Consider the following 12,323-nt stretch of genomic DNA (forward strand, 5'->3'; position numbering starts at 1 on the left):
CACACTACCGTACAATGCTCTCTAACTCTTCTTCAACATGCAAAGGGTTCCAACAGTTACTTCCCATTATGAAACCCTGTTTTCAGATGCTTACATTTTGCCATCCTTTAGTTATTCAGGCTTAAATTTTCCATCTTGAGTGCCTGCCTCAGGCTGAACTTTTTTGGAAAATTTCAGTCAATAGCTTCAGACATTTCAGAGAACAAAGCAAGGATGGGGAACAAATTTTTGCCCATATTTTAAAAAATATAGCAAACTCTTTGAACAGCTCTTGCAGGAGGATTTGAAAGTGGGTAGTAGTTGGCTTTTGTGTCAAAGATGGTTTTTTGCTCTCCTCATTAAAATCTCCCCAAAATTATCCAAGTTATAACCATTTAAAAAAATCACACTTTGCATATTCTCAGCAGAGCGTAGATTTTGGTAGGGATGTTAAAAGTTGTTTAATTAGGCAACTGTGTAAATCTTAAGATTCCATCCTCTCTAAGAATGCTTGAGCCTCTCTGTGAAATTATTTGATTATAAAGGACCATAAAAACCATGATTGATACAATAGTTATATAACTGCAATAAATCTTATGCCAAGTACAGGCAGTCCCCGACAGGCAGTTATGAACGGGGCTGCCCCAGAGTACATGGACTGCGGGACCTCGCGGTCCTGCCGCCCGTGTACTCTGGGGCTTTCTCTGCGTCACCCTGGTCTGCAGACCAGGAAGACGCAGAGCAAAGCCGCGGAGGGGCTCGGGCAGCCGAGGCGCGCCTGGGCTGCCCGAGCCCCGCCCCCCGCCCCCCCCCCACAGCTTTGCAAAGCTGCGGGGGGGCTCGGGCAGTGAGGCAGCCCAGGCGCGCCTGGACTGCTCCGCTGCCGGCTTCCCCGCGGCTTTGCAAAGCTGCGGAGGGGGGGGCTCGGGCAGCGAGGCACCCCAGGCGCACCTGGGCTGCTCCGCTGCCAGCTTCCCCAAGGCTTTGCAAAGGGTTGCAAAGAGTTGCTCTGCCCCGGGCTTCCTGGAATCAGCTGCTGATCAGTTTCAGCAGCAGCTGACTTGGGGACGCTTGGGGTTCTTAAGTTGATTCTGTATGTAAGTCAGAACTGGCGGTCAGTTTCAACAGCGGCTGAATCTGGACGCCAGTTCTGACTTACATACAGATTCAACTTAAGAACAAACCTACAGTCCCTATCTTGTACGTAACCCGGGGACTGCCTGTATAACAAATAGCCAGAAAGAGTTAAGCATTCTGCGGGCTAAGTGACCCACAATCATCTTAAGAACATAAGAAAAATGCTGGGTCAGACCAAAGGTCCATCTTGCCCAGTATTCTGTCTTCTGAGAGTGTCCAGTGAAAGAACAGAACACATAATGATCGAGTGACTTCTTCCCTGTCAACAACCTTCTGACAAACAGAGACATGGGACATCATTCTTACTCATCCTGGCTAACAGCCATTGATGGAGCTAGCCTCCATGAATTTATCTAGCTCTTTTTTTAACTCTGTTCTAGTCTTGGACTTCATAACATCCTCTGTCGAAGTTCCACAGAGTGTGCACTGGTGAAGAAACCTGCTACCTATTAATTTCATTTGATGAGCATTCATTTTTGTGTTATGGAAACAAGTAAATAACTGTTCCTTATTCACTTTCTTCACACCAGTCATGACTTTACAGATCTCTGTCGTATCCCCTCTTTCAGCTCTTTTCTAAGATGAAACATCAAAAAGTCCCAATTTTATTAATCTCTTCTCATATGGCAGGTGTTCCAAATCCTAAACCTCACATCTCTTGTAGATTAGTATGGGATACAGCTGAACTGGAGTTCATTTGCAAATTCAGTACAATCAATTTAGGATTGAATATGCATCTTAGGTTAATGCACTACAAAGGCAATTTCTCCTCTCTTGCTATTCACAGCTCTGCATCAAATGCTGCAAATAACACACATCCACTCTGACTTGATAAGCCTCGAGGTCCTGGTTCTGCTCCTACATTTCACAAGTAACTTCTTTTGTTGACAAGTAGCTGCCTCTGTAATTTCTACTCCAACTTCTGATAAAGTAGATTTTACCCACGAAAATTTATGTTCTAATAAACCTGTTAGTCTCTAAGGTCCCACAAAACTCCTTTTTGTTTTTACAATTAGGGTTCATCTACACTGCACCGTAGGTTGAAATAAGTTACGCAATTTGAGCAATATGCGTATCTTATTTCGATGTTATTTTGAAGCAGCTTATTTCTAAATTTGGCACTGTCTACATAGGACTTATTTTGAAATAAATCGCTATTCTGAAACATCCCTTACTCCCAATGGAATGAGGTTTACAAGGATGTCAGAATAGGGAGCCCATTATATTTTGAAATAATGGGCATGCTCAAAAGAATAGCTATACCACATATATAGGTCTCCCGAAATAGCACTGCAGAGTAGATGTATCCTTACAGACTAACATAGCTACTCTCCTGAGACTTTATTTATAGCTTGTTAGATTAGATGTTAGCCATGTAAACGGACAATTACTGTTTGGTATTATAGTTTTTGATTAGTAGATTAAAGGGGATATTAACATTTAAATGAATCTTGAGTGAAATAATTTCATTGACTATATGTCTCTCTAAAGTTTGTGATAAAGTGTTTAATGGATAAATTATCTTACATTTCTTGGAAAACAGCAAGAAGCAGGGGACTGAAGGAAGTTGGGGCAGCATGCTAGGCAGTTCATTGCTGTCCTGGAGCACTAAATTTGATCTCATCCTCTGTCTCAAAGATCCTATGTGATACTGAAGTACGTCACATACCCTACATTTTTCACAAGCTGTCTCTAATTATGTGGGGTCTGATCTGCAAGAGTGCTGATCACTCACAGCTGCAACCAGCTGCAATAGGAGCTGGGTTTTGAACACAGAAAGTGTTGTATAATGCTACCTTTCCTGTTAAATCAAGTCCTAGATATTTCAAATTGGACAGCCAAAATTAGTGGAACCTTTTCATCCTGGTATCTCCATATGTAAGTTCCCCATCTCGAAAACAGGAAAAATCTGTGAGTCACTCCAATACAATGACACCCATATCTGACACACTGAAATAATTGTCTTCAGAGCTTGGCATTTACTACCTTTTGAATGCTTGACTTTGCAACCATCATAATGTTCTTTTAGTGTAGTTGTGCAGGTATACTCACGCAGTTCATCATAATACGATTTGTGTTGATATTGACTTAGTATATCTTACTTTTTTAGAATTTTTTTCAAGTGTTCCCAAGTCTCCCATAATGGTCTCCAGTAATAATTTAAATTTTGGGATTATTTATTAACAGAGAGAACCTTTCCGATAAATTTGAGAAGGGTCCTTTCCCTTCCCGAACTCCATCTCCCTCCCCCTCCTCCCCACCCCCGATGCTGGATTTTTATACTAACTTATCTCTTGGGCTTTAATTACTAGGCATTTTAGTTGTGCAGCTCTGCTACTTGATTCATAATTATTTCATTTTAAGTTACGAAGGCCATCTTCGGCTAGTTCCCACTACTCACTGTGCTATGTTCACAATTTTCTGTAGTCTCTTGTTTCCTGTGTATGTTTCAAGGTCTAAAACCTTCTGTTTTGTTTCCCTTTTTTGCTCTCAACAGCTATTGGCAGGAGACTGCTTCTTACTGATTCTTTTATGGCCTTCTAGAATGCCATTTTTTTCTCTACAGATCTTTCATTATTAACAAAGAATTCTTGCAAAGTCTATTTTAATGTCTTGTGTGATTTTCCCCCCTTAGTAGGCAGACATTTAACTCTATCTGTATGGATTTATGTTTATTAATATAAAATTCTTTCTATCATTTCTGGTAGCAAGAGTGATTAGTAAATGCTAACACTTCTGTGTTTCACCTTGGACTAATGCATCCAAAATCAAAAAGTAATTTACACTGTTGTGATATGCAGAGTGTAGCACAGAGAAAAAAACTACATAATCCCTCTCCTTTATACCGCTGAGGCACCAAATATCTGCTTATGTTTGTAGCTTCTGTATATTCCTGATAGTGATGACTGCTTCTGTATATTCCCTCACCTACAGCATCTTTCATCTGTCTAGTATAGGATTCATTACATGTCTGTCCCCTCCTATTATTATTGGAATATCTCCAGTCTCTGTTCCATTTTGACAAAAGATTAAAGAATGATGGGTCTTTCATATTACACACATATAGTGTATGCTAACTACCCTATATTTTATCCGTGAACTCAGCGAATTGCTGTTAGTACTCAGCCGTGCTTTATTTCTCTATTCTTACAATTAAAACAGATTTGGAACATAGCACTGAGTCTACTCAAGTTATTATAAACAAAGTCATAGCTTATTTTCTTGTAACCAAGAAGTGATTATCCATTATCTCCATTAAATACTCCTTGACACAAAAATGTTTGCATTTTTCTTTCAAATGTCTTTGCTGTACCAAGATAGTGGGAAAATAACTATATACTCCAGGAAAAAAATGTTAAAACCATCTCCAGCTGTGTCTGTCTTTTCAGTTAAGAATAATTCTATCCTTTCTCATTTTTATATAATACCTCCATTTATATCAGGAGACTCTTTTTATTAAAATAAAGATATTTTCCTCTGTCATAGGTTCCATTTTTCCTCACTGTTCATATATTTATTATACACTAATCCATACATATTACTTACTGTAAACATAAAGTAAATATCCATTGGAGTCACGTGCATCAGAAGAGAAAATATGGCCTATCATTTTTGTACCAATGTTCTTACCACCTCTGCAGGGTTCTTCTAACTGTTTAAAGTTAATAGGCACCAGATGGGAGCATTCTGATCATCTAGTCCAGGCCTGCCAAACGGACGGAGGGCCAAAAGGCACAACTGTCCTGGGATGTGGCAGTTCAAATGGGCATGAGGTTCCCAGCTACTGCTGCTGCTGCTACTGTCACAGTGGTGGCAGCCAGATCTTCAGGCCCTTTAAGTCACTGCCAGCGCACCAGTGGTGCACTCTGGGAGGCTCTGAGGACTTCGGGAGGGGGAGAGCTCACCGTGCTCCATATGGTGCTGTGGGTTGCCTGCCCCGGCCCTGCCCTTCTGCCCAAGGCCCCACCCTTTCTGGAAGCCCAGAGCTGGGCCCCCTACTTTGCCCAGGGTCCCGGCGAGGCTTTTGTCTCCCCAGATGTAGACTGACTTCCTGCATAACACAGGCCACAGAATTTACCCAACATAATTCCTGTGTGAAGTACAGCCTACCTTTTAAAGCAAATTTAATTCTGATTTAGAAATTATTCCTACACAGAGGTTTTAAAGCAGCTTAACTGAATGCATACGTAACACCAGCAGGCAGAACTGAACTGGACCTCTGTGGATGAGCCTCCACAACTTGAGCTAAAAGCCAGCTGGCTGATAGCAAAGGTTGTTGAGCACACTCATTCTCTCTCTCTCTCTTTCTCTCTCTGTAAGTGGTCTCAGTGCCACTACACGGGACAGTGAGCCATACCCAGTAGGTGTGTGGGTTACACATAGGCTTTAACCAACATTATGGAACTAGTTGGTGTCACCATTATGGAACGTGCACAACACCAGCAACATATTGCATAGACAGCTTCTTATGGAACCCAAGTCAATGGCTAAAAGGATGGCCTTTGAGCCCAACTTCCAAAGTTCTATGTTTTCTGAGATTCAACATGACTGTGTCAGTTTGTATGGATGTGTGTCTCTCTGTCTTTCAAGTCAGAGATAGCCTCAAAAGTCTACTTTGCAGTATATAAAGCAATAAATGTCTACAGAGACTGATTGATGGTCAAAGCCAAGCTGAAGCTTTTAATCAATCTTAAGAGACTATTATAAAGCCGTAGGTTATTCCTATTACTCAGATCTAGCATCCATGACATAAAAAAAGGACAAAAATATATTACTGGTGAACGACTGAAAGGAGCATATTGTGTCCCACTCAGGCTGAGCGGCAATCATTAATACACAGGAACAGGTTCCAAAAGTGAATAGTTCTTCCAGGGTTGTGTGGAAAAGAAATTGTTGTTGGATGCACAGAGACCAGCTTTGAAACACGGACTTCTTAACAGGACACATTCAGTGGAAAATGTAAAATGTGTACATGCTGATAAAGGACCTGGGGTTGGCAAATTGAGTCTACAATGCTAATAGACAGACCCACCGACAGGGGCCAGAAGGGAAAGTTGCTCTGCAACTCTGGCAGCAGCAATGGCCAGAGCACAGGGCCCTTGAATTTGCTGCTGGAGCACCACACCATACCATGTGCTCCAGGTGGCTTTAGGGGGAGAGGCATTGCACTCCGGGCAGTGTGAAGGGCTGCTGCCCCCATCCCCTCTCCTTCTGCCTAAGGCCCCGCCCCTTCTCGGAGTGTGGAGCAGAGTTCCCACCTCATCTTGCCCAGGGACCCGTAGAGGCATCACTGCTAAGAGAGATTTAGGTGCCAATTGCAAGGTAACAGGTTTTAGTTTTCCAGGCTGAAGCTGGTTAACATTTGATTCTGTATGACGGATAAATTTTGAATGCTTTCTAAAACAGATACATTCCCTGAACGACTTTCTTGATACTGTTGCAAAAAACAACAACCTCCATCATCAAACTATGATTTGTTTCCCTCACCATTTGCCAAGAAGCTGTTAAGCTTGTAATTCCAGAGATAGATTAAGATCCAAAAAGCAGAAACAGACTCTTTCTATGGCCTGAAATCCAGTATTTACTTGTACAAAATTCAGCACAAAATCAAACAGTGCACAACATAGTGCATGAAATACTAAAAAGGCACATAAAACTGCACACATCCATTCTTTTTGCATACAGTCATAGCAATGAAGTTTGCATCACAGTGAAAACCTTAAGAATGATTTGATTTTTGATCTATAGTTTCATATGAGCTAGAATGGAATACATTCCATTGCATATTACAGACACAATTTAAAACAATTGGTTATACTGGGCAAAAACATATTTCCCCAAGGTAAGCATGTTCACTTAGATATATTTTTCACTGGTGAAAAGACACAGAAATTATAGGTATAACAACCTTCTGGGTTTTTATGGTCATTACTAATGGTCTGAAAAACAGGGACAGCCTACAGAGGAAAATTGTAAAAAATTAGATGTAGTAGCAATAGTGATTTTATTTCCCTCAGCATAATTCCCTGCTAACTATCTAAACTTTAGTTGAATAAATTCTCCATAGGCGAAGAGTGACTGTCATCTGAAACACTCATACCAACAACTGCCTCTGCTCTTTGTATCTAGGAGTATCAGTGAACTGGTAACTGATCTTAATTCTGCCTCTTACCTTTAACATTTAGCTTCCTGAAACAAAACACAGATTGTTTCTTTAGCTGCAGAGGAAATGACAACACAAGGAAAGAAATGACTACCCAGACAAGATTTTGAGTAGTGTCTAATTTTTGGGGGTGTTTCCACTTTGGTTTTACAGGCTGAATACAAAACTGGGATGCAAGATTTTCAGTGGTAACATGGACACCCACTGCAGTCTTGGGCAAATTACTTAGATCTCTTTCATTTTGGGTACATCTAGACTGCAGGCTTCTTCCGAAAGAAGGTTTTTCAGAAGAGATCTTCTGAAAAAACTTCTTCCAAAAGAGTGCGTCCACATTGCCAAAGCACATCAAAAAAGCTATCTGCTTTTTCGAAAGATAGAGCCCACACTGAATGGATGCTATCTTGCATTTAAGTTGTGATTACTATGGATGGAGTGGCTACCAGGGCACCCATGCTTTTTCCTGGAGGCCTCTTCTTTCGAAAAATCTCTCTCTTCCATGTCCACTTGCACCTTTTTCTGAAAGAGCTCTTTCGGAAAAGGCATTCTTCCTCTCCTCATAGAATGCGGTTTACTAATGTCGGAAAAAACTTTTGAGTTTCTTTCGAAAGAACACAATAGCACTATGGATGTAAGTGACGGTTTTTTGGGAAAATGGTGGTTTTCCCACACAAAAAGCCTGCTTCTAGACGCACCCTTAGTTCCTCTATATCTCCCATTGTTTGGGTGGATTCATAGGAACACAGGACACTATCTGACACCATGATATTGGTCTCTCTCGTCTACTTTCTCCTTTCTCCACAACTGACCATTAACCAGTACTGTATGCATTAGAGGAAGATTCAAGAAACCTAAAACTGAACAATTATAGACTGACTTGCTTGCATGGGAAGTTTCTTCCTGACCGTAAGCATTTAGTGGTCATTGTAGGTGCTGAAAAATGAGAATGTATATCTGTTACACATTTTTAACCCAGCGAGATGGAGATGATCATTCACTCTGTATATATTACAATAGACACTGACAAATTCTGACTGCAGTATCCATGTTTCATAATAAGCATATTACATTATGTTTAATGTGTAATGTTTGTAAAGTGTGTGGTGCTGGCAAACCAGGTGTCAGCTCTTGCCAAGACTATAGGCACTAGCTAAGAAATAACAAACCCATCGCTGGAGACCAGGCTAGTTGACCTGCTGGTTAGTTTTGCTCAAAGCAGGTATTAGGTTTTTAAGAATGTATTTTGTGTTTGGACTCTGGACTGCTTGTAGATTGATGCATGCATTAATCTCATTTGCAACATGGCTATACCAGGCTATGAGAAAATATGGACATTTTGTTTTATAACTTTAAAAACATTTGGACTGACCTTGTGAACTCAAACAGGGGAATCATCCTCCCCTCTTCCCCCATAAGGAACATTGCAATACAAAGGGTTGCTAAATGACCGCACCTTGGTAAATGATATGTGCAAGGAAGTGGAAAAAAGGAAATAAAAAAAGCAACAGGAAATTTTTTTCCAGCTCTTTGCTGTTGGAACTCTTGACAGAACTAGAAATCCCAAGCTAAAACCAAAGATGAGTTACCACCTGGGTAACACCTATAAGATACTTTGAATCAACAGATCACTACTCTTCTGTCGGTCAAGATTTAGAAAATACATTCGATGACAATATGTTCACATACTTTCATTTGTAAATAATTCATTTCTTTTTCCTAGTTAAACAAGCCTTTAGGTAGTTTATCACAGGATTGTATACAGACATATTTGGTGTAAGATCCAGGTACCAACTAGTCTGGGGTAAGTATCGTTGGACTGGAAGCAACATGAATAGGGTGTGATTTTTGGTGCAAATAACCATTTGTCACTAGTGTCTGGGTGACACACTAGACGGGAGAGTTCAAGGGAAATGTCTGTGACTCCATAGGACCAGTGTTATAGTGTCCCAGGAGCTGATGTGTATTACTGGCTTGGTAAAATATATATGATAGAACACTCCACCCATTTGGACGTCTGCCCTTTTTTTGACAGTCTTCCCTGAGGTAGGCACTCACAGGCATGAGCCAATCCAGACAGTGTGACAAAAGGTTTGGAAGAAGAAAGCTGTTGGCATAAGGTTTTCTATTCATTCACTTTGCATCTTTGTCACGGATAGAATGCTTCTGTCATTTAGTGCCCCCATCTTTTTAGACTTAAACGTGAGGAGTAAAAATGTATCTAAGCTGCCAGTGTGTATTGCATCTCCTCCCCTCCCGTGTGTTTAACACTCTCTGAGTCTGACACTTTCCAATTACCTCTTGGCCTTTTCTGTTTCCCGAGTCTGGCTCCTATTTCTCTGAGTTTATATCTCTGTGTAGCTGTTAACCAACACAAGCAGTTAAAGGCATAGGAATAAATATACAGCACTAACCCACATGTTGGTTAAGAATGCCAGAAATCAAGATACTATGCAACTCAACAGTTCTCTGATAAAACTGAGTGGAAATTTTCAAAAATTACAACATTTCAGCCAAAAAAAAAGGAGGGGGGAGTTAGCACTAAAATGTTTACAAAAAAGATTTTGCATTTTCTAATAATTTCTATTCACAAGAAAAGAAATTGATTCCAATTTTGAAAGGTATATGAAGAAAACACACTTTAGGTGTGTGTGGGGGGGGGGGGTTCCCCAGTTTTCTCCTTTGCTATTAAATAGGAAAGTGCCATACTACACGCATATACCTATCTAATCTTGAAAATAAATAAAATACTACCACGGGAGGAGGGATGGTTGGTCTTCTTCTTAAAAACACTGAATTGGGACTCATAAAATTTGGTTCCAAATCCTTGTTCTGCCACAGATTTCCATGTCATGCAGTTCAGACTACAGGGCATATAAATAGCACAGCAGACCAAAGTGCTGCACTGTCACTCCCCCAAGCGGATGCTGCAGGCACAAACTAAAAGGTCTCTACCTTGCAGACTATAATAATGCAAACTAGGATAATGCTTTCAGTTTAGTTCATTCCCACAGTAACTGCAGGGATTTACAGTTCAGCATTTTGGTATGCTTTACTATTTGCATTCCCTATAATATGAATGTCAGGATAGTGTGGTCAGACTCTTAATCTCTGTGTCTCAATTCCCTATCTGTAAAAACATGGGCAGGCCCACCAACAGAGGTAAAAGGGTGGGGGTGTTAATGGGGACAATTTCCCAGGGTCCGTAAAGGTACTAAGCAGTGGCTGAGCATGGGTATAACATTACCCTACCCTGTTGGAGTGTTGTGAGAAGTAACGAATAAAAACTTTGGAGGTGTTCATGTATTATGATAACAGCTTCCATAAGAGTAGATGGATTAAAGCTACATCAAAGCCAGGAAAAATATAAATATTTCTCTAGCAAAATGGAGAGCCATAGTCAATCATTCTGTCTGGCCTACAGGAGGTATAATGAGAAGAAGCAAAGTCACTTAAACTAGTCATAATCAATGACACATTTTATAAGAAAGTCATACAAATATTAATGACACAGACTTCAAAGTCAGCTTCCTGATATCAAATCCTATTATAATCACTGATGCTTAAAGAGCACTTATAATCCCACCCCCTCCTCTCCAAGCTGTAGGCAAAATCTTGACATCCTTTCTCAGCCATTGAAAATCAGTGGATCTATACCTGTGATACACTCAGCACCTGCTATTTACTGGATTATTATTTTAAAGAACACTTACCTTAATGTAAACTGATCTTCTAGGGAGTCACCGGTAAGGGAGACATAAAAGGTTACAATGTCACCTTCCTTGACAGGGTTGAGCGGTAAGTGGATTATGATATTCTCATCCAGCCTCAGGGAAGACTGTTTTAGTTTGTCTTGAGTTGGATAAACAATGATGCTACCAATCCTCTCCACAGATGGCAAAGCCTTGTGTGCAGTATCTTGACCTGCCTGTATGTTGTTTTCCCATTTGACTTCCTTGGGAGAACACTCCCCATCTGTTGCATACATCTTATAGAAGAGCTCCACTGTAATGCCTTCCAACAAGGCTGCAGTTTGCTCATGCTCCAAAACCAATGGTGGAGGTGAGCTGAACCAACTTGGAGCTAATTCCAGTTCTGCAACACATAACCCTAGATGACCTCCCAACCTACAGCTGGCCACAGCTTCTCTAGTCTCCAAGAAAGCAAACATCTTCACACAGGGTAATCTCTCTGCAGAATCGTAGTCCTCCCAGTCCTTTCCTGCAATATAGAACAAGGCTTGCACTTTAGGCCTGTTGGAATATACTGAGCTGTCAATTATGTGTGATTTTAATTTCCAATTAAATGTGAATTCATTAGCAAAGCCAAAAGGAGAAGAAGTCAGCATGAGATCCTCAGGAATAGCTTGTTCTACTGAAAAAGGTCCATAAGTGGCATTTACTACAGGTTGCTGATTGGCTTTGTATATAAAGAATGACTCTACCCTAGCCTGCAAACTGGAGTTCCTCATGATATCTTGATTGGCTTCTTTGAGGAAAAAAGAAACATCAGCACTGGAGATGTGATAGTTCATGGGAAGATATACCGGCAGGTTTGAAAATCTCTGTGTGCTGTCCATGACTCCTCCTCGGTTTTCCACCACTGCAAGCCAAATGAAAAAAGAAAAAAAAATTATAATATTTACTTAGCAATTTTTCTTCAGTTCTCCTCAGAAGCTATTATTTCAAGTTACTCATTATTGTTTGTCACCATTACAAAGCATTTAAATATTGTCACCGTGCAGGTAGCATTGCTCTCTACTAGCCTACCATGCCGATATTTATCATTCCATTATTCCTATAGTGCCCCATATAAAGTTTGTCCTAAGGCCTTGATCCAAAGCCAACTGTAGCCAAGTCAGTTCTGGATCAGGCACTAGTAGAAGAGAGTCTGGGTTCTGCAAAATCCTATTAGTTGGATTTTAAGTTTGCACTACTATATCAAACTCATGAGTTCTGCAGATCTATGATCAATGTACAACTACTGCAGTTTGGGGAAATTACCACAGTTTGGGGAATGAGCAGTTAATAAAAGATTTATGTTTTGACTA

General features: G+C 40.6%; 1 protein-coding gene across 1 annotated transcript in view; it reads right to left on the reverse strand.

Annotated features, from left to right (window-relative positions):
- The window catches only part of TMEM132B (transmembrane protein 132B), a 548,756-nt gene that overhangs the window by 372,780 nt on the left and 163,653 nt on the right, over nt 1-12,323 (reverse strand). Inside the window, exon 2 of the mRNA XM_075898470.1 lies at nt 10,987-11,875. Coding sequence (XP_075754585.1) covers nt 10,987-11,875 — 889 coding nt within the window. The remainder of the gene's footprint in view (nt 1-10,986; nt 11,876-12,323) is intronic.

This window comes from Pelodiscus sinensis, chromosome 15, assembly GCF_049634645.1.
Source record: "Pelodiscus sinensis isolate JC-2024 chromosome 15, ASM4963464v1, whole genome shotgun sequence".
In the NCBI taxonomy this organism is placed as follows: domain Eukaryota; kingdom Metazoa; phylum Chordata; order Testudines; family Trionychidae; genus Pelodiscus; species Pelodiscus sinensis.